Source organism: Dendrobates tinctorius, unplaced genomic scaffold (genome assembly GCF_039654945.1).
Source record: "Dendrobates tinctorius isolate UK_male_01 unplaced genomic scaffold, ASM3965494v1 ptg000022l, whole genome shotgun sequence".
In the NCBI taxonomy this organism is placed as follows: Eukaryota; Metazoa; Chordata; class Amphibia; order Anura; family Dendrobatidae; genus Dendrobates; species Dendrobates tinctorius.
This window is the reverse complement of record NW_027361690.1, coordinates 81,935,499-81,959,158: the sequence shown is the minus strand read 5'-3', so window position 1 is coordinate 81,959,158 and position 23,660 is coordinate 81,935,499. Positions and strand designations below refer to the sequence as shown.

The 23,660-nt window shown below is 43.3% G+C and overlaps 1 protein-coding gene across 3 annotated transcripts in view; it reads left to right on the top strand.

Moving 5' to 3' along the window:
• The window catches only part of ADAMTS17 (ADAM metallopeptidase with thrombospondin type 1 motif 17), a 428,881-nt gene that overhangs the window by 288,245 nt on the left and 116,976 nt on the right, over positions 1 to 23,660 (top strand). For all 3 annotated transcript variants that reach the window (XM_073568808.1, XM_073568807.1, XM_073568809.1), the window contains exon 15: positions 18,102 to 18,222. In XM_073568808.1, coding sequence (XP_073424909.1) covers positions 18,102 to 18,222 — 121 coding nt within the window. The remainder of the gene's footprint in view (positions 1 to 18,101; positions 18,223 to 23,660) is intronic.

The window sequence follows — 23,660 nt, the reverse complement described above, 5'->3', positions numbered from 1 at the left end:
CACGGTAAAAGCCGCAGCATTAGCACAGCATTGCGGAATCCCATAGGAATGCATGGGATGCTTATTTTTTGCGTTTTTGCGGCAAAATCGAGCTGTTAAAACCGCCACGTGTGAACTCAGCCTAAAAAGCGGCGCTGAGGAATAAATACCTTTTAACTGCCGCCATTAAAAGGCGTTATTGGCTGTCGTTAAGGAGTTAATGTGACAAACTGCCGCATGGTGCACTTTTTTATTCCGTTCACAAAACAGAAAACAAACAGAAACCAGACAGAGCCTGTTATAGTCAGTGGGCCTCTTCTGCTTCAGTTTGGATCTATTCTGTTACAGGTCTGTTCTCCACATTAATTCTGTTTTAGGAACAGCGAAATAGAACTCAAATAATAGCAAAATTATCTCACTTCTTCATCTTTTTATAAACACTGCTGTATAGACACACACTTTCCAGATAAGGGTTAGGTAACCATATCCAGTGGCATGTAAAGGTTTAGGCATCCCCTATTCATAATTACTGTTATTGTGAACAGTTAAGCAAGTTAAAGATGAAATGATCTCTAAAAGGCCTAATATTAAAGATGACACCTTTCCTTTGCATTTTAGGCAAAAAAAATCTCATTTTTTACATTTCAAAAATTGCAAAAAGAAGAATGGACCAATGCAAAAGTTTGGGCACCCTTGGAGATTTGTGTGCTCAGATAACCTTGATCAAGGTTTCAGACCTTAATTAGCCTGTTATTAGCCTATTATGGTTAGGAAAGGCCAGGTGATGCAAATTTTCCACCTTTAAACCCAGCCTCCTCTTACCTTGTGCCAAAATACTGCAGCCACGAGTTTTTCTAAGTTGCTGCCTAGCAATCTGAAAATCAAAGTGGTTGTTTCCCTCAAAGCAGGAGAAGGCTTTAAGAAGATAGGAAAGCGTTTTCAAGCTGTCCTTTCTTCAGCACTAAATTTAATTAAGAAATAGTAGTTAACAGGAATAGTGGAGGTCAAGATAAGGTCTGGAAGACCAAACAAAGGTTCAGTGAGAGCTGCTCGTAAGATTGCTAGAGAGGCAAATCATAATCTCTGCTTGACTGCAAAAGACCTTCAAAAAGATTTAGGCTAGTTTCACATTAGTGTTTCCTGGAGCTGCGCATGGCCGCCATGAAGCTCTGCCCACGGCCGCGCCTCCAACGGTCAGCTCTGCCTATAGGTGCATGACGCTGCATGCGACCTGCGTACCCTTTAGCATTGGGTACGCAGGCCGTGCGCAGGTATGTGTTTGCCGGCGCATGCGTCCTTTTGACGGTGCGCCGACCTGCGCCAAATGCACCGTGTTGCATTTTGGTGCGATTGACGCACCGTCAAAAGGACGCATGTGCTGGCAAACGCATACCTGCACACGGCCTGCATACCCAATGCTAAAGAGAGAGTACGCAGGTCGCATGCAGTGTCAAGCGCCCATAGGTGGAGCTGACCGGAGGAGGAGTGGCAGGGGCGGAGATTCACGGCAGCTGTGCGCAGCTCCAGGAAACGCTAGTGTGAAACTAGCCTAAGCAGACTATAGAGTTGTGGTACATTGTTCTAAAGTTTGGAGACACCTGCACAAATATGGTCTTCATGGAAGAGTCATCGGATGAAAATCTATCCTGCGTCCTCACCATACAATTCAGCTTCAGCAGTATGCAAAAGAACATGAAAAAAGGCTGACGCATTTTGAAAACAATTCCTGTGGACCGATGAGGTTAAAATAGAACTCTTTGGCCACAATGTGTGGAGAAAAAAGGGCACAGAATTTCAGAAAAAGAGCATCTTGCCAATCATTAAGCATGGGGTGGCTCAATCTTGCTTTGGGGTTGTGTTGCAGCCAAGGGCAAGGGGAATATTTCACAGGTAGAGGAAAGAATGGATTCAATGCAATTAAATTTCAACAAGTTATTGATACAAACATAACACCATCTTTAAAAAGCTTAAGTTGAACAGAGGTTGGCTCCTACAATTGGCTAATGATCCTAAACACTTGTCGAAATCCACAATAGACGACCTCAGACGTCACAAGCTGAATGTTTTACAATGGCCCTTAGTCGCCTGATCTGAACATCATTGAAAACCAGTGGCTAGACCTCAAAATAGCAGTGCATGCAAGACTACCCAGGAATCTCACAGAACTGGAAGAATTTTCCAAGGAAGAATGGATGAAAATCCCTCAAACAAGAATTGGCTAAAAAAAAACCTTTACAAGCTGTGATACTTTCAAAAGGTGGTTCTACTAGGTATTAACCATAAAACAACAGGTAGCCTAACTGTAATAAACAATTGACTTAAACAAAGAGATCCATATATAAAACTTAATTATTTATTGAAATATTACATAAAATTATTAAAAGACATAGATACACGATACACAAAATACCCAGTAGGGGGAACTCCGACATCTACCCAACCAATGAAGTAAAAATGAAAGTAAGATTCACAGAGCTAGCTTTAAATAAGGTCAAGGTCTTAGATTGCAATGCAGCAATTAGGTAGGAAAATTAAACCTATTTCAATGGCATCGTAAAAGCAACAGATTAACTGTGCATGAACTACTATGATGTGATATGTAGCTTAAGGAGGTGACCAGGAGAGCAAAGTGCAAAGAAAAAATAGTGACTGAGTGCTAGTAGCTTCCTTGGATTTACTCTTTCCTGTACATCTAAATAGGTCCCGCTGACCTCATAGGGATAGTGAAGTAATGCAGTAAAAACAAAGGAGAGCTGTAATACCTTAACTCTGGAGCCGCAGTGAGATGAAGGTGGTGGTGGGTAGATCGGACGTTCCCCCTCACCCCGATGCGCATTTCGATCTGAGCTTCTTCCAGGGGCGTGTCAGGGTGAGGAGGAAAGGTCCCTTAAAACCAGGTTGGGACCAATATACATCCACAAGAGAGACATACCCCCGTGGAGAACCAATAAGCTGTCCGGATGCTGCGGCGCATGGCGCTATCCTCACTCTCATGTGTAAATTAAGCACTTCAGGGATCGTGCTTGCTGGACCACATGCTTGAACACACATGAGCCCAGAATTGTGCGCTCCCGGAAGTGCATGGAGTAGTGACGAAGAGCGTATGTGCACAGTCCAGAGGCAGGAACAGTCTCACAGAATTGGAAGAATTTTCCAAGGAAGAATAGATGAAAAACCCTCAAACAAGAATTAGCTACAAAAAGTGTTTGCAAGCTATGATACTTTCAAAAGGAGGTTCTACTAGGTATTAACCATGCATGGTACCTGAACATTTACATCGGCCCGTTATCCTCTTTGTAATTTTTAAAATGTAAAAGATGACTATATATATATATGTTCATAGGTGTATAGAGACCCATTTCCAACAACCATCACTCCAATGTTCTTATGGTACTTTGTGTTCGCTGTGTATGAAGGCTAATGGATGGTTAGAATACAGTTGTGCAAGTATGTTAGCACAGCTGAAAACTGTTTGACTGATTAGAGAAGCTATAAACCTGACCTTCCTTTGAGCTAGTTGAGAATCTGGATCATTACATTTGTTGGCTCCATTAAACTCTCAAAATGGCCAGAAAAAAAGAACTTTCATGTGAAACTCGACAGTCTATTCTTCTTTTTAGAAATGAAGGCTATTCCATGCGAGAAATTGCCAAGAAACTGAAGATTTCCTACAACGGTGTGTACTACTCCCTTCAGAGGAGAGCACAAACAGGCTCTAACCAGAGTAGAAAGAGAAGTGGGAGGCCCCGCTGCACAACTGAGCAACAAGAGAAGTGCATTATAGTCTGTAGTTTGAGAAATCAACACCTCACAGGTCCTCAACTGGCAGCTTCATTAAATAGTACACGCAAAACGCCAGGGTCAACGTCTACAGTGAAGATGTGACTCCGGGATGCTGGCCTTCAGGGCAGAGTGGCAAAGAAAAAGCCATATCTGAGACTGGCTATTGAAAGGAAAAGATTAATATGGGCAAAAGAGCACAGACATTGGACAGAGGAAGATTGGAAAAAAGTGTTATGGACAGCCGAATCCAAGTTTGAGGTGTTTGGATCACACAGAAGAACATTTGTGAGACGCAGAACAACTGAAAAGATGCTGGAAAAGTGCCTGACGCCATCTGTCAAGCATGGTGGAGGTAATGTGATGGTCTGGGGTTGCTTTGGTGCTGGTAAAGTGGGAGATTTGTACAAGGTAAAAGGGATTTTGAATAAGGAAGGCTATCACTCCATTTTGCAACGCCATGCCATACCCTGTGGACAGCGCTTGATTGGAGCCAATTTCATCCTACAACAGGACAATGACCCAAAGCACACCTCCAAATTATGCAAGAACTATTTAGGGAAGAAGCAGGCAGCTGGCATTCTATCTGTAATGGAGTGACCAGCGCAGTCACCAGATCTCAACCCCATTAAGCTGTTGTGGGAGCAGCTTGACCGTATAGTATGTAAAAAGTGCCCATCAAGCCAAGCCAACTTGTGGGAGGGGCTTCTGGAAGCATGGGGTGAAATTTATCCAGATTATCTCAGTAAATTAACTGCTAGAATGCCAAAGGTCTGCAATGCTGTAATTGCTGCAAAGGGAGCATTCTTTGACGAAAGAAAAGTTTGAAGGAGAAAATTATTATTTCAAATAAAAATCTTTTTTTCGAACCTTGTCAATGTCTGGACGAGATTTCAAATTCATTTGGCAACTCATTTGATTAATAAAAGTATGAGTTTTCATGGAAAACACAAAATTATATATATAATAATTTTCAGTTTTTCTGATTCATCTCTTTATAGGTATATTTTTGAGTAAAATGTAAATTGCTATTTTATTCTATAAACTATTGACAACAGACCAGACCGCATATCAAATCAAATATAAGGGTTGAGGCTCACTTGGGTAATAGTGATCACAAAATAATAAGTTTTCAGGTGTCCTTTAATAAGATGTGTAGTAGAGGGGTTACAAGGACACTAAACTTCAGGAAGGCAAATTTCCAACGGATGAGAGATGATCTTGGTGCAATTAACTGGGACGATATCCTGAGACATAAAAATACACAAAGAAAATGGGAGACGTTTATTAGCATCCTGAATAGGACCTGTGCACAATATATACCGTATGGGAATAAACATGTTAGAAATAAGAGGAAACCACTATGGCTAAATAGAGCTGTAAGGGGAGCAATAAGTGACAAAAATAAAGCATTTAGAGAATTAAAGCAAGTAGGTAGTAGTGAGGCATTAAATAAATTCTGTAAAAAGCAAATCAAGATAGCAAAGATTGAGACAGAGAGACTCAGTGCCAGAGAAAGTAAAAATAATCCCAAAATATTCTTTAACTACATAAATAGTAAGAAGCTAAAAAAATAGTCTGGGTGAAATGGTGGATGAGGATGAGGAAAAAGCCAATATGCTAAATGACTTTTATTCAACAGTATTTACACAAGAAAATCCCATGACTGATAACATGATCAGGGTTAAAAATTCTCCATTAAATGTCACCTGCTTAACCCAGCAGGAAGTACGTCGGCGTCTAAAAATCACTAAAATTGACAAATCCCCGGGCCCGGATGGGATACACCCTCGAGTACTGCAGGAATTAAGTTCAGTCATAGATAGACCATTATTTTTAATCTTTAAAGATTCCATAATAACGGTCTGTACCACAGGACTGGCGTATAGCAAGTGTGGTGCCAATATTCAAAAAGAGGGCAAAAACTGAACTTGGAAATTATAGGCCAGTAAATTTAACCTCAACTGTGGGTAAAATCCTGGAGGGTTTTCTGAGATACTATACTGGAGTATCTGAAGAAGAATAACCTCATGACCCAATATCAACATGGGTTTACAAGGGACCGTTCCTGTCAGACTAATCTGATAAGCTTTTATGAAGAGGTAAGTTCCGGACTGGACCAAGGGAATGCAGTGGACGTGGTGTACATGGACTTTTCAAAAGCTTTTGATACGGTGCCACACAAAAGATTGATGCATAAAATGAGAACAATGGGGATAGGGGAAAATATGTGTAAGTGGGTTAAGAGCTGGCTCAGGGATAGGAAACAAAGGGTGCTTATTAATGGAGCACACTTGGACTGGGTCACGGTTAGCAGTGGGGTACCACAGGGGTCAGTATTGGGCCCGCTTCTTTTTAACATATTTATTAATGACCTTGTAGGGGGCATAGGCTAATTTCACACTTGCTTTTTTTTGCAGCGCGTTTTTAGCGCAAAAAAAGCATAGAAAAAACGCATACAAATGCATAGAAACGCTGCGTTTTTTTCAAGCATTTTTATGCGCATGCAGGAAAAAAATGCAGCGTTTTTATGCGTTTGTATGCGTTTTTAGTGCGTTTGCGTTTTTTTACAGATTTTTGAACAACCCCCAAAAAAGAAAAAAAAAACCATTCAACAACACACAAGACCAATGGGACGTCAATGTCGGTGTGGTTTGTTAATATATAGACCCTGTCTACAGTATTCTTCAGATTTGCTTGATTCTTCTCGTGTCAACATGGATCTGCGCTGGAAGAGTTTTCACTTCAACTTGGATTTGGACATCGCGATGGCTCAGGCGTATGCAGTAGCTTGCCATGAACAAAGGAAGAGAGAGCGGCAGCAAAGACGGCAGCGGCGGCGTATGTGGATACATCCGATTGTTGAACTCCGGGAGAGCCGTGGGGCATACCACACCCTCTACAGTGAGCTACAGGCAAACCCGGAGAAATTTACAGATTATATCCGGATGTCCCAAGAAAGCTTCAGGGATTTGCTTGCTCGTGTCCAACAATCCATCCGGAGACAGGACACACAGCTCCGTCGTGCGATTCCTCCTGAGGAACGGCTACTGGTGACATTACGGTACGTAATATTTAAAAACCAAGGGGTGCGGTCTGATGGGTTTTTTTTAAATTTACCGTATTTTTCGCTTTATAAGACGCTCCGGATTATAAGACGCACCACAATTTTTGAGGAGAAAAATAAGAAAAAAATATTTTTTAATAAAATGGTGGTGCCTCTTATAATCCTTGCATCTTATTGCTTACCGGGGTTGGTGGCTGCGATGTAGCGGGGTCCCAGGCTCGCTGCTGGAGGAGGCAGGCGTGGAGTGATGCTGCAGGCCGCATCCAGGGATGAGGGGGGGCTCCGATGTGTGCCGTTGCTGCTGCAGAGTCTTGTGCTGGTGTCAGGTTTCTCCACTTGTCCGGCTGTTGCAGGCCGATGCTGCGGGTGCCTCCGGTGCGGCGTTGTGTGCCCATCGATGCCCGGGGCTCTGCCGACATTGTTCGACAGACCAGAGCCCCAGCATTTCCTCGGTTCCCTGTATACGTGCGCTGAAGTGCCGGTAAAAAAAAAAGATGGCCGCCGGCGCGTGCGCAGATGGGATCTCGGGACCCAGTTCTCGAGAGATGAGATTTGAAATCTCATCTCTCGAGAGCTGGGTCCCGAGATCCCATCTGCGCACGCGCGGCGGCCATTTTTTAACAGGCACCAACGCGCGCACACAGGGAACCCAGGGAAAATGGCTGCCGGCGCGTGCGCAGATGGGATCTCGGGACCCAGCTCTCGAGAGATGAGATTTCAAATCTCATCTCTCGAGAACTGGGTCCCGAGATCCCATCTGCGCACGCGCCGGCGGCCATCTTTTTACCGGCACACAGGGAACCGAGGAAATGCCGGGGCTCTGGCCTGTCGCACAATGTTGGCAGAGCCCCGGGCATCGACGGGCACACAACGCGGCACCGGACACACCCGCAGCAGCGGCCAGCAACCGCCGGACGCCCCCGATCACAGCCTAGGTAAGGCATGTCCGCTTTGTAAGACGCACCCCTGTTTTCCCCCCAAATTTTGGGGAAAAAAAGTGCGTCTTACAAAGCGCAAAATACGGTAGTATTCAAAACCTTGGGTAATTAGTTTTCGTGAATGTACTAATATTTTATTTTATAGTTTTTTAAAATAATATACATAAATATTAATTTTACTTCTTTGTCTGTTCACAGATTCCTGGCGACTGGAGAAACCCTATCTTCACTACACTTCCAGTACCGTATTGGAATCTCTACCTTGTCTGGAATTGTTGCTGACACCTGCTCTCTGGAATGTTCTTTGTCCAGAATTTATGCCCCTGCCCACCGCTGAAAAGTGGATGGAAATTGCTGACAAATTCTGGACAGTATGCAATTTTCCCAACTGTTTGGGAGCTGTTGATGGTAAACACATACGGATCATTAAACCCAAAATAACAGGATCTGAGTACTATAATTACAAAAAGTACTTTTCAATAGTACTCATGGCCATTGCGGATGCCGGATGTATGTTTGTAGCAGTGGACATTGGAGCATTTGGCCGTGGTAATGACTCACAGGCTTTTAAAACTCAGACATTGCCCAGAGGTTGTATGGCAACCAATTTAATTTCCCTATGCCACGGCCTCTTCCTCACACCGAAGCTCCGCTACTGCCCTTTGTAATGGTTGGGGATGAGGCTTTTCAAATGTGCGCAAACTTACTGAAACCCTACTCCAGCCGGGACTTGGACCACACCAAAAAAATATTTAATTACAGGCTGACCAGGGCCAGAAGAACTGTCGAGTGTGCTTTTGGGATTCTTGTCTCCAGGTGGCGAATTCTCGGCACGGCCATTAATCTTAAACTTGAAACAGTCGATGAGGTGGTGAAGGCCTGTGTGGTTCTACATAATTTTGTGATGGATAAAGAGCACCCGACCTTTGAGCTGGACGATGATGCTCCTAACCCATTGCCTGAATTCACTCAGCACCCTCTCAGGTCATCCGTTGAAGTTGGCCAAATGAGGGACCAATTTGCGGCCTTCTTTATTTCTGATGTAGGACGGGTGCATTTCATTACAAGATGAAATGTTGTAATGTTTTCGTCTTGTTTATGGTAATAAAAAAACCTTATTTGATACCATTACTGAGTGCACTATATTTTTTACACTCCAATTAAATAAAAAACTTTACATATGTTCAATACATAGGCCTAGTCTAGTCATATGACTAGACTAGGCCTTTGTATTTAACATATGTTCAATACAAAGGCGTAGTCTAGTCATATGACTGGACTAGGCCTTTGTATTTAGCATATGTTCAATACAAAGGCCTAGTGTAGTCATATGACTAGACTAGGCCTATGTATTGAACATATGTTCAATACATAGGCCTAGTCTAGTCATATGACTATACTACGCCTTTGTATTGAACATATGTTCAATACATAGGCCTAGTATAGTCATATGACTATACTACGCCTTTGTATTGAACATATGCTAAATACAAAGGCCTAGTCCAGTCATATGACTAGACTACGCCTTTGTATTGAACATATGTTCAATACAAATGCCTAGTATAGTCATATGACTAGACTACGCCTTTGTATTTAACATATGTTCAATACATAGGCCTAGTCTAGTCATATGACTAGACTAGGCCTTTGTATTGAACATATGCTAAATACAAAGGCCTAGTCCAGTCATATGACTAGACTACGCCTTTGTATTGAACATATGTTAAATACAAAGGCCTAGTCTAGTCATATGACTATGCCTTGGTTTTTAACATATACGTGTATTTACCCATCAGTGTGTGTGAGCGGCGCCAAAACCATTAATCAAACTTTGTAATGGTGAACCACAAATGTAAATTTATTTTTAACCACAAAAATATAAACAACTTTATTTTTTTCGGCGTTTGGGGGCAGATGGTTGCAATTTGGGGGTGTGCAGGGAAGATGCAACACTTGCAGTTGAAGACGGTGTTTGAGGGGAAGGGGCAACAAAACTTGTGGGGGAAGGTAGTCCAGTTAAGGGAATTAAACTAGGAACACTTGGAGGAGAGGAAATGGGTTCAGGAACATTTCTTCGAAGTGCATGTCGCCGTAGGCTTGTCTGCCTGGACCTACTTTGGTCCAATGCCCGCCTTGATAGATTTTGCCTAGAACTTGGGGCAAATATGGAATGGAGGTCACCCGTCTGCTGCTGTGGCTGATGCTGTTGTGGCTGCTGCTGAGGTGGCTGCTGCTGCGGTGGCTGCTGCTGCGGTGGCTGTTGCTGCTGTGGCTGCTGCTGCTGTGGCTGCTGCTGTGGCTGCTGCTGCGGTGGCTGTTGCTGCTGTGGCTGCTGCTGATGCTCCTGATGCTCTTGGTTGGCAGTGCTCGTCCTTGCAGGAGTACTGGTGGCGGCAGTGATGGTCCAGGTTTGCGGAGTGGTGGTGGCAGGGCTACTACATGTTGTTGTAGCGGCAGGGCTGTTCCATGTTTGCCTAGTGGTGTCTGAGCTCCACGCATGCATGGGGGTGGCGGTGGTGCTCCAGACAGGAGCAGCGCTTGCCATGGTGGTGTTGGTGAAGTGACCAGCTGCACTGAGACTTGTGGTGGTGTAACGGTGGGTGTCCTGGCTTTGAATTGAGGTGTCCGTGCAGTGGTATGCAGCACAAGTCGGTAGTGAGGTGAAGCGAGTCAATGGTGGCACAGGTGGAAATGACACCACTGACTGCTGCCCGTACCGATTATGCTGCATAGCCTGCAAGAAAGCATTGTTGCAGGCCTGCAGCACATTCAGCTGTTGCTCAGGACTAAGGTGTTCCGCCATGCCCTTTTCAATCTTACTAAAACAATGGTGCGCTGGTCTGTTGAGGTCGGCCTCCTGACGGTCAAGGCGCTGTTCGACAGAATTGAAGCGGTGTTCAAAGTGGTTAAAACCACGTTCCATTAGTGCAAAACCGCTTTCAACTCTGTCGGACAGCGACTTGAGGCTGGCATTAAAGGCCTCGCTCAAGTGCATAAACTCGGGCAAGACATTCCTGTCCAAGGCCCTCTGCCGCTGGCGGGTAGTGCCCGCATAACCAGTGGCAGAGACCTGGGACAGGGGAACACCTGATGGCCCAGCTTCCTGGTCACCAGCTGTGTGTGTGGCTGACCTGCAAGGTGCTTCCTGGCTGTCGGATGGCTGGGATGGGTCAGAGGACGTCCGAGGAAGGACCGCTCCAGGGCCAGGTTGCAGGGTGCTGCTCCAGGTGCTGTGGAAGAAAGGAAAATCATTAATACCAAGCCTTTACAAGAAGCATCAGCTGTGGATTAGAAAAACACAGATTAATAAAAATAAAAACCCAAAATTTTGAATACTTACGATCTCGTGGCAAGGACCGGTCTTAGGAACTGCAACGCGTGATAGTGACGGTATCTAGTTCTGGTCCTTGACGCAGATCCACTGCGAACCTGGCCCTCAGCACGAACATCACTGTTGAAGCGGTCCTTGATCGAACGCCAACGTGTTCGGACTTTGTCCACTGTTGGAAAAAAATAAACAGTGCCATCAAGGACAACAGTCACTGCGGCAGAATACAGCAATACAAAACTCAAAGCAGTCACTGTAGAGCCCGATGACACTGTTGGGTTTCCTGCTAGAATATATCTAGCACGAAACCCAACAGTGCCATCAAGGACAACAGTCACTGCGGCACAATACAGAGCAGGGAAATACTTACTAAATGCCTTTTTGGAGGATGCTGTGGCGCTGCCCCAGCCATCCATCAACGCTGCGGCCACCTCATTCCATAGCCGCCGTGTCACCACATTGTCGATGTACAGCCGGTCACGGCTGTCCCACAACGGAGCACGCTCCTGGACCAGGCTGATGAGCTGCTCATTATCCAGGTAGACGTCTTCATCCCGTTGTGGAACCTAGACAAAACGCATTCATTAGAATAAACAAATTTAAATTGAATAAAAAGTTTAAAAAAAAAATACAGAAAAGATGAAAAATAGAAGATAAAAAATAAAGAACATTACAAATCATTTCATACATACATTCCGTATCACCACCGCGACTTGGCTTCGCTGCTCCTGCTCTTCGCCCTCAGTAGTCCCGTCCGCAGAAGATGATGATGATGTCTTAAAAAAAACAAAACAAACGTAAGAGATTTGGAGTAGCAGCAGATATACTTACCAGATGCACGAAAATAATCACCTCACGGTCTGCTTGCGCCAATTCCGCCGCGATGGGGAATATTCTGATTCCGAAGACATGCTGCATGTAAAAATAATAAAAATCATTAGTACATACACAATTGAAAAGGACAGGCATACGATGTAATAATACTCACATTCTTGACGCTGATAGAAGCTGGGTTTGTTGGTGAATGTCTGCTCTCCAATCTGTCACTGTAGTTGTGGTACAGTGTTGCCAGACACCTCCTTATATAGACTTTTTTTTTTTTTTTGGACTTTAGAATTTTATAACTTGTCTAAAAAGTGGACACCACCAAAAAAACGCAGCGCTAAAAAAAACGCATACATGCGCATGCCAGTGCGCACGTATGCGCATCCATAAGCCATAATGGCCTTTTTTAGCGCAAAACGTGTGCATACGTGCGCATGCGCTTTTTTGAAGTGGCTGGGCGGACAAAAAAATGCAACATGTAGCGTCTGGAAAATAAAATCGCACACCACAAAAAAATGCAGCGCACGAAAATCGCATACGTGCGCATAACAATGCGCACATGTGCGCGCCCAGGTTAAATATAGGGGAAAAAAGCCCATGCTCACGTATGCGTTTTTTTCAAGCGCAAAAAAAAACGCAAATGTGAAACCAGCCATGGAGAGTAGAATTTCAATATTTGCGGATGACGCTAAACTCTGCAGGGTAATCAATACAGAGGAGGACAATTTTATATTACAGAAGGATTTATGTAAACTAAAAGCTTGGGCTGATAAATGGCAAATGAGCTTTAATGGGGATAAATGTAAGGTCATGCACTTGGGTAGAACAAACAAGATGTATAATTGTGTGCTTAATTATAAAACACTGGGCAAAACTGTCACTGAAAAAGACCTGGGTGTATGGGTGGACGACAAACTCACATTTAGTGGCCAGTGTCAGGCAGCTGCTGCAAAGGCAAATAAAATAATGGGATGCATTAAAAGAGGCATAGATGCTCATGAGGAGAAAAATAATTTTACCTCTATATAAGTCACTAGTGTGACCACACTTAGAATACTGTGTACAGTTCTGGTCTCCGGCGTATAAGAAAGACATAGCTGAACTGGAGCGGGTGCAGAGAAGAGCGACCAAGGTTATTAGGGAACTAGGGGGTCTGCAATACCAAGATAGGTTATTACACTTAGGGTTATTTAGTTTGGAAAATCGAAGGCTTAGGGGTGATCTTATTACAATGTATAAATATATGTGGGGACAGTACAAAGACCTAATGATCTTTCTACTCTTAAGCTGGAGTCACACATAGCGACTTACCAGCGATACTGACACCGATATCAAGGTGTCAGGATCGCTGGTAAGTCGCTATGTGATCGCTGGTGAGCTGTCACACAGACAGCTTCACCAGCGATGAGCATAGCGATGCCAAGCGCCCGGCATCGCTTGCCATCCCTCTAAAAAATAGAATTAAAATAAAAAATATTGTTATTCTCACCTTCCGACGTCCTGCGCAGCCTTCCTCTCTCCACGCTCCGGTCCCAGTAATCCTTTGCGAGAATGACCGCGAAAGTCACAGTCTCGCGGTCATTCGTGCAAAGGATCACTGGGACCGGAGCGTGGAGAGAGGAATGCTGCGCGGGACGTCGGAAGGTGAGAATAACAATATTTTTTATTTTAATTCTATTTTTTTACAGCTGATCGCTGGTCTCCCGCCTGTCACACGCAGCGATGCATGCTGGCCAGCGGGAGCCCAGCGACCAAAAAAATGTCCAGAGGTTTCTAACAGCGATCAGCGATACCGGCAGGGGGGCCGCTCGCTGATCGCTGTCACACACAGCGATCTCGCTGGTGAGATCGCTGTTACGTCACAAAAGTTGTGACTCAGCAGCGATCTCGCTAGCGAGATTGCTATGTGTGACTCCAGCTTTAGACCTGTGACGGGGACAAGGGGGCATCCTCTACGTCTGGAGGAAAGAAGGTTTCAGCATACTCACAGACTCGGATTCTTTACTGTAAGAGCAGTGAGACTATGGAACTCTCTGCCATATGATGTTGTAATGAATGATTCCCTACTAACATTTAAGAAGGGACTGGATGCCTTTCTTGAAAAGTATAATATTACAGGGTATATACACTAGTTTCCTTAATATTGCGTTGATCCAGGGAGCTAGTCTGATTGCCGTATGTGGGGTTGGGAAGGAATTTTTTTCCCCAATGTGGAGCTTACTGTTTGCCACATAGTTTTTTTTTTGCCTTCCTCTGGATCAACATGTTAGGGCAAGTTAGGATAGGATATGGGTTGAACTAGATGGACTTAAAGTCTTCCTTCAACCTTAATAACTATGTTACTATGACAACATATCTTTGCGTTTCCAAGAACTAAATTTTGCATTTATTTTCAGAAAATGACAAATGGTCAAAATACCAAAAAAATGCAGTGCTTGAAGACCTCAAATAATGCTAAGAAAACAAGTTCATAATCATTTAGAAACAACAATACTAATGTTTTAACTCAGGAAGAGTTCAGAAATCAATATTTTGTGTAATAACCATGTGTTTTAATCACAGCTTTCATGCGTCTTGGCATGCTTTCCACCAGTCTTTCACACTGCTTTTGGGTGACCTTATGCCACTCCTGGTACAAAAATTTAAGCAGTTCTTCTTTGTTTGATGGCTTTTGACTATCCATCTTCCTCTTGATTACATTCCAGACGTTTTCAATGGGGTTCAGGTCTGAAGATTGGGCTGGCCATGACAGGGATTTGATGTGGTGATTCTTCATCCACACATTGATTGACCTAACTGTGTGGCATGGCGCGTTGTCCTGCTGGAAAAAAACAGTCCTCAGAGTTGGGGAACATTGCCTGAGCAGAAGGAATCAAATATTTTCCAGAATAACCTTGTTTGCGGCTTGAGTCATACATCCTTCGCAAAGATTAACCTGCCCAATTCCAGCCTTGCTGAAGCATCCCCAGGTCATCACCGATCCTCCACCAAATTTCACAGTGGGTGCAAGACACTATACCTTGTACGCCTCTCCAGGTTTCCATTTAACCATTAGACGAACAGGTGTTTTGCAAAGCTGAAAATTAGACTCATCAGAGAAGATTTACTTACTCCAGTCCTCTATGGTCCAAACCTTATGGTCTTTGGAAAACTTCATCCTGGCTCTCCTTTGCTTCTCAGTGATGAAAGGCTTTTTTCTAGCTTTACATGATTTGAGCCCTGCCTCTAGGAGCCTGTTGCAAACTGTTCTTGCCATGCACTTCACCCCAGCTGCCATTTGCCATTCCTTTTGTAGGTTACTTGATGTCATCCTGCGGTTGCTGAGTGACAATCGAATACGATGATGGTCATCCTGGTCAGTGGAAAGTCGTTTTTGCCCTCTGCTGATCTGTAGCTTTGTTGTTCCCAATGTCTGCTGCTTGACCTTGTTGTAATGGACTGCCGTCCATTTTAATAATAGAGGCAACATGACCTTACTGTATACTTCTACTAGAAAAGCCAAAATTGAGCCCTTCTTCTCCTCACTCAAGACTTTTCTTTTCAACTGCTTTGGCATGGTTAAAAGTTATTTTTTCATCCCTATTACTTTTGGGATATTACTAGCACTTGTTTTGCCATCCAGCTTGTTCTATTGCAAGAGGAATGTGAACACCACAGCAGGGTTTTTTATACTTTCCTTCGTTAAATAAGATTTGGTTCAGGTGATCACCTAATCAGAAGCACATTAAGTAGAATGAGGTGTACTCTGGTTGGAATTCAACTGACACTGGAATGGAATGGCTGTAAGACATGTAGAGAAGCTGATTTTTATAAAGCTGTGCAGTGGTCTCTTAATTTTTGCCAGAGCTGTATAAAGCTAGTTTCACACTAGTGTTCGGCAGGCTGCAGATGGCAGCTTCCTTCCTCCTTTCGTCCTCCATTAAGCCCCGCCCACTTCCGCACCTCTTCATTCAGCTTCGCCTACGTCGGCATGCGTCCTGTGTACCCTATCTTTAACATTGTGTACGCAGGCCATGCGGTTGTATGCTGACACATCCGCATGCATCATTTTGATGCGACCGCCGACCGCAACAAAATGCAACTTGTTGCGTTTGGCACAGCGTCAAAACGACGCATGCGGATGGGTCAATATACAGCCGTATGGCCTGCGTACCCAATGTGAAAGATAAGGTACACAGGACGCATGCCGACGTAGGCGAAGCTGAAGGAAGAGGTGCAGCAGTGGGCGGGGCTTAACGGAGGACGGAAGAAGAAAGTAGGCTGCCATCCGCAGCGCTACAAAACGCTAGTGTGAAGCCAGCCTAATATATAAAATATACCATACAGTTGTGGCCAAAAGTAGTGACACCCCTGCAATTCTGTCAGATAATACTCAGTTTCTTCCTGAAAATGATTGCAAACACAAATTCTTTGGTATTATTATCTTCATTTAATTTGTCTTAAATGAAAAAACACAAAAGAGAATGAAGCAAAAAGCAAAACATTGATCATTTCACACAAAACTCCAAAAATGGGCCAGACAAAAGTATTGGCACCCTCAGCCTAATACTTGGTTGCACAACCTTTAGCCAAAATAACTGCGACCAACCGCTTCCGGTAACCATCAATGAGTTTCTTACAATGCTCTGCTGGAATTTTAGACCATTCTTCTTTGGCAAACTGCTCCAGGTCCCTGATATTTGAAGGGTGCCTTCTCCAAACTTCCATTTTTAGATCTCTCCACAGGTGTTCTATGGGATTCAGGTCTGGACTCATTGCTGGCCACCTTAGAAATCTCCAGTATTTTCTCTCAAACCATTTTCTAGTGCTTTTTGAAGTGTGTTTTGGGTCATTGTTTTGCTGGAAGACCCATGACCTCTGAGGGAGACTCAGCTTTCTCACACTGGGCCCTACATTATGCTGCAAAATTTGTTGGTAGTCTTCAGACTTCATAATGCCATGCACACGGTCAAGCAGTCCAGTGCCAGAGGCAGCAAAGCAACCCCAAAACATCAGGGAACCTCCGCCATGTTTGACTGTGGGGACCGTGTTCTTTTCTTTGAATGCCTCTTTTTTTCTCCTGTAAACTCTATGTTGATGCCTTTGCCCAAAAAGCTCTACTTTTGTCTCATCTGACCAGAGAACATTCTTCCAAAATGTTTTAGGCTTTTTCAGGTAAGTTTTGGCAAACTCCAGCCTGGCTTTTTTAAGTCTCGGGGTAAGAAGTGGGTTCTTCCTGGGTCTCCTACCATACAGTCCCTTTTCATTCAAACGCCGACGGATAGTACGGGTTGTTGTACCCTCGGACTGCAGGGCAGCTTGAACTTGTTTGGATGTTAGTCGAGGTTCTTTATCCAACATCCGCACAATCTTGCGTTGAAATCTCTTGTCAATTTTTCTTTTCCGTCCACATCTAGGGAGGTTAGCCACAGTGCCATGGGCTTTAAACTTCTGGATGACACTGCGCATGGTAGACACAGGAACATTCAGGTCTTTGGAGATGGACTTGTAGCCTTGAGATTGCTCATGCTTCCTCACAATTTGGTTTCTCAAGTCCTCAGACAGTTCTTTGGTCTTCTTTCTTTTCTCCATGCTCAATGTGGTACACACAAGGACACAGGACAGAGGTTGTCAACTTTAATCCATGTCAGCTGGCTGCAAGTGTGATTTAGTTATTGCCAACACCTGTTAGGTGCCACAGGTAAGTTACAGGTGCTGTTAATTACACAAATTAGAGAAGCATCACATGATTTTTCGAACAGTGCCAATACTTTTGTCCACCCTCTTTTTTATGTTTGGTGTGGAATTATATCCAATTTGGCTTTAGGACAATTCTTTTTGTGTTTTTTCATTTAAGACAAATTAAATGAAGATAATAATACCAAAGAATTTGTGTTTGCAATCATTTTCAGGAAGAAACTGAGTATTATCTGACAGAATTGCAGGGGTGTCAATACTTTTGGCCACAACTGTATATGCCAAAAATACAAAGGAATTGTGTCATCTTTAACTTGAGGCCTTTTAGAGATCATTTCATCTTCAACTTGCTTATCTGTTCACAATAACAGTAATTTTGACCAGGGGTGCCTAAACATTTGCATGCCACGAATACTCTGATCTTAAAATGGTCCTATTCAACTCAATGTCATTCCTTGTGAACCTTGCAAATTAAGAAACATTTGTAAAAGCTTGTCTTTCTTTTTAGAAAATTGGCTGTGATGGAATTATTGGTTCTGCTGCCAAAGAAGATCGTTGTGGGGTCTGCAATGGGGATGGTAAAACCTGCAAAGTTGTGAAAGGGGACTTCAACCACACCAAGGGAATGGGTAAGTAAGTAGCACAGATGTTGTCATGTTTAATAACCACCTCCAGTCTTATGACACATTTGGAAAGATGAATGAAAACATATTTAGTGCAAATAATGTTATGGTTTTGTCAGCAGAGCTGAATACATGTAATGTACCGTAGTTGTTGGTTGGCAGCTATTTCATTCAGCTTCTCTATGAACATTCACTCTCCTATCAGCTGAACTCGCAAGCTTATTTCCCTAGGGAGAGGGAGAAAAGCTGCTGCTGGCATCTTTTGCAACAAGTTATCTCCAGGCATGTTGGAATTTGACATATTCTATTGTTTTCTAACCTGAGGGCAGATCTCTGGGGATTGTCTAGTAGTACTGTATATATGTTACGTCATAAGCCAATCCGCTGGGTTCTGCCAATTTTTTCGAATGTGTCTGGATAACTTAGGTCATTTAATTTTTTTTTTTTTCTGAGCAAGTGAGTTCAGCGTTTTTTAACATCTCCCTTCCCTCCATGGTAACACATCATGATGCATTGTGCCAAGAAAACACTCAGCTCTGCTATAGTTGTACAAGATATTATACAGTGGGTACGGAAAGTATTTACATTTTTCACTCTTTGTTTCTTTGCAGCCATTTGGTAAATTAAAAAAAAGTTCATTTTTTTTCCTCATTAATGTACACTCTGCACCCCATCTTGACTGAGAAAAACAGAAATATAGAAATTTTTGCACATTTATTAATAAAGAAAAACTGTAGTTTGACAGTAAATGGCTTCACCCAACCACTAACCATGAGTGGTGAAAAAGTTTGGGTGTTGTCGTTCATATTCTCTAAAAAAAAAGGCGAAGAAAGCAAAAATTATGTTGGGGTATGTAAACCTTTGAGCACAACTGTACATCATGGAGGTAAAGTGGTCCAAAGAGGACCTGTCTTCATTCCTGACATATTGGTTCTGGGAAAGACTTGCATTTCTCGAAAAATCATTCTTGATCATTGTTTCTCATAATAGTGCATCGAGCTGTTCCTATGTTATTACTGTTAGAAATGTATTAATATTTTGACAACCATTCCATTTGTTAAATGGGTTTGTTCCTCTACAGTCTGGAATTGTTTTACACTGTGCAATCAGTATTGACTGTGTTGAGACACATCCCTCAACTGGTTTCACCCAATTGTCACTTTATTCATGAATTTCTTTAAGGAATAGCGTAGGAACGGCAAAACGCATAATCCTAAAATAACATGCTCCAGATGCATTGTTGTTTCATGTACTTTTACTAACATAAACATGTTGTTTGCACCAACAGATAATATTTGGCCACGTTTGTCTTTTTTTTTTTTTTATAAACTTTTATCCTGATTCATCAAAGCTTTTATGTGCCAACATTTCTTGAGTTTCGGAAGTCTCACACCAGTTTCGAAAAAGGAGAAAAAGTTCCAGCTAAAATTTCAAATATAGTTTTTATTCCATCGAAGTTTGTTTAAAAAAAATTATGTACAGGATGGTCAGCAAGCAACGCGTTTCGAACACTGTTGTTCATTGTCACGCTTGAAGCCTGACAATGAACAACCGTGTTCGAAACATTTTGTTTGTCCATCCTGTCCATCATTTTTTTAAAGCAAACTTCGATGGAATATAGATTATATTTGAAATTTTACTAGAAGCTGGAACTTTTTCTACTTTTTCTATTTACACAAGCGGTTGGCTCGTGGTTCCGTGCATGCTGCATCTCTACTTACTTCAACTATGAGCTGTCATTATCTTTCTTCCTTTTGTCTCACACCAGTTTCCCCAACTCTTACAAAGTTGGCTGGGCTTAGGGTAAGACGGGGGGGCCTGAGAACCAAATTCATTACAAGTGGGTGGCGTTCCATATGCTGCAAATCTTACTCCAGTCCCCGACACGGAGGCACATATCACTCTTCTGACATGATGGATTCATGAATTAGGAGCGTCTGACTCCAGCATGCTCTCTTATAAAGATCGGTGTAAAGCTAGTTTCACACCTGCGCCGTTTTGCGCAGCGTTTCAAGCGCACATGAAACGCATGCAAAAAACGCAAGCGCAGCGATTTTTCGTCGCATTATCGTGCGCAATACAACAAATAGCGCAGCGTTTGTATGCGTTTGCAAGCGTTTTCCATGCGTTTGTGTTTTTATGCGCATGGGTTGTCTTGGTGTCACATTTCACAGGAGGAAAATACTTGCAAAATTCTTGCAACAGACTCCACCAATGGAACACCAGTGGGCGTGTGTCATGGGAATTCTTTATATAGACCCTGTTTACAGCTGAATTCTTCACATAGGCTTGCATTTTCTCGTCAACATGGATCTGCACTGGAAGAGTTTTCACTTCAACTTGGATCTGGACATCAGGATGGCTCAGGCTTATGCAGTTGCTTGCCAGCAACAAAGGGAGAGAGAGAGGCAGCGAAGACAGCAGCGGCGGCGTTTGTGGATAGATCCCATTGTTGAACTCCGGGAGATCCGTGGAGCGTACCACACCCTCTACAGCGAGCTCCAGGAGAAACTTACCCAGAGAAATTTACGGATTATACCCGGATGTCCCAACAAAGCTTCATGGATTTGCTTGGTCGTGTCCAAGAAGTCACCCGGAGACAGGACACACAGGTCCGTCGTGCAATTGCTCCTGAGGAAGGGCTCCTGGTCACATTACGCTACGTAGTATTGCAAAACCAATGCCTGCCTAATTTTCTTTGTTGTGACATGTACTATTCTAAAGTTGGCAGAATTATTGTTCTGCCATGTACGAAACAAAAGGCTGTGGTATTTTTTTTTTTATGACATGTAGTAAACAAAAGGCAGCAGATGTATTTTTATGCCATGTATTTTTTTTTTATTTTTTTATTGTTTTAAAAATCCATTTACATAAATATTATTTTTTGTTCTTTCTCGGTTTCACAGATTCCTGGCTACTGGAGAGACCCTCTCTTCACTCCACTTCCAGTACCGGATTGGAATATCCACCTTGTCTGGAATTGTTGCGGACACCTGCCGGGCTTTGTGGAACGTTCTATGTCCTGAATTTATGCCCCTTCCCACCAATTCTTGACAGTCTGCAATTTCCCCAACTGTTTGGGAGCTGTGGACAGGAAACACATCCGGATTATCAAACCAAAAAGAACTGGATCGGAGTACTATAACTACAAAAAGTACTTTTCTACAGTACTCATGGCCATTTTGGATGCAGACTGTATGTTTGTAGCAGTGGACATTGGGGCATTTGGCCGTGGGAATGACTCCCAGGCTTTTAAGAACTCTGACATGGGCCAGAGGTTGTATGGCAACCACTTTAATTTCCCCATGCCACGGCCTCTTCCCAACACCAAAGGTCCACCACAGCCCTTTGTAAAGGTTGGGGATGAGGCATTCCAAATGTGCCAAAACCTGCTCAAGCCCTACTCCAGCCGGGACTTGGACCACACCAAAAGAATTTTTAATTACAGGCTGACCAGGGCCAGAAGAACTGTTGAGTGTGCCTTTGGTATACTTGTCTCCAGATGGCGCATTCTCAGCACAGCCATTAATCTGAAACTGGAAACAGTGGATGAGGTGGTGAAGGCCTGTGTGGTTCTACATAATTTTGTGATGGCTAGAGAGCACCCGAACTTTGAACTCGATGATGCATCTCCTAACCCATTGCCTGAATTTACTCAGCACCCTCTCAGGTCATCCATTGAAGTGGCCCAAATGAGGGACCAATTTGCGGCCTACTTTATCTCAGATGTAGGACAGGTGGAATGGCAAGATCAAATGGTGTAAAAATGTTTACTTGTGTGTGTTAATAAAAGACCTTTTTTGATACCTGTACCGAGTGCACTCTGTATTTTCACACTCCAATACAATAATCAAAAGGCCAGGTGTACCAGTCAATTCATGATGCTGTGTTTTGTGCATCATAATTTTGCTAGTACTCCTGACCAGATGACTATACACACTCAAGTTGTATGACCTTTATCAGCTCTACAGTGTGTTTTCAATTAGCAGCGACAGTGGAGATAATACAACTAATATTTGTGTCACATGCCCTGATGTTACAATTAGTGATTTGGGGATGCACTAGCATCCGTCACTCTTTATGACAACTAACCATGTGACTAAAATATTATTTGTAGGATCACCACTGTGTCTGAACGCAGACTGGACACATCATAAAGGTTATACAACTTCTAAAATAACCAGGGCCTGGTGTCATGCTGAAGTGAGGACCCACAAAGTAACTCATCCTGACTTCAGAAAGTTATCAAACATGGGCAGGAGAATACATATGAGTGAAACTGCAGCATTGCTAGAGTCTGCTTGAAATATATGCAGACTGAAGCGACGCTGCATGTTAAAAATCATGTGTATTCACCTGCCCAGGTGTGACAAATAGTTATGATACAAGGCCAGGGTATTGTACATATGCCGTGTATTTTCACCATCATGTCATCAGTTTAGTTACCACACACTGAATAGAGGATGTGGTTAATTACAAGGTATATCTAGAATCCCTTGCCTTGTCTCACTAATATTGAAATGATGATGATGGTAAAAAACCAACATGGTCAATTAACATTTTATGATACCGGGCAAGGTAACATTAGATATGCCTTGCACTCAACACCATCCTCTATAGCAGGGTTCCCCAACGCCAGTCCTCAAGGCCCACCAACAGATTATGTTTTCAGGCTTTCCTTTGTAATGTACAGATGAAGCAATTATCACCTGAGCAATACAAAGGAAAGCCTGAAAACATGATCTGTTGGAGGACTAGAGTTGGTGAACCCTGTTCTATTCAGTCTCGGCAATATTAGGTGACTGAAGAGACTGGTGGTGAAAATAAAAGTCATACATTTGTGTTTTTGACACCACATAGCTAAAATACTGACACAAGAAACGTCAGTAATGGAGCTATGTGCTGTCAAAAAGGCAAAGTGTATGGCGCTGTGTGTGTACGGCGCAGTGTGTGGAGGCGGCGAAAGACACATTAATCCAAACCGTGTTTTGTGAAAGCAGATTTGCAAATTTATTTAAAAAAAAAAAAATTAATTTTCTTGTGAAGAACGTTTGGAGGAAGATTGGGATACTTTGGGGGTGTGGAGAGAGGAGGTACGGCTGGAAATTGAGCAAGTGGTTCTAGGGGAAGGGGTGACGAAAGAAGTGGGGGATGGGAGATCAGGGATGGAACTGGAGGCAGGGTGAGACCCATTGGGAGGAGAGGGGGGACTGACAAACAAAGTCTTTGGTTTCTTTGACTTCTTTGGTGCAGGAGTCTCCTGCCGGTACCGACTTCCACCTTGTGACCGCCTTACTTTGCTCAACCGCCTGGAGCTGCTGGACCGTGGCCTTGATGAGTAAAACAGGAAATGTCGGTCACCCCTTTGATGCTCGGTGGTGGTGGTGGCGGTGCTCCTAGTAGGAGATGTGGTGGCGGTGCTCCTAGTAGGAGATGTGGTGGCG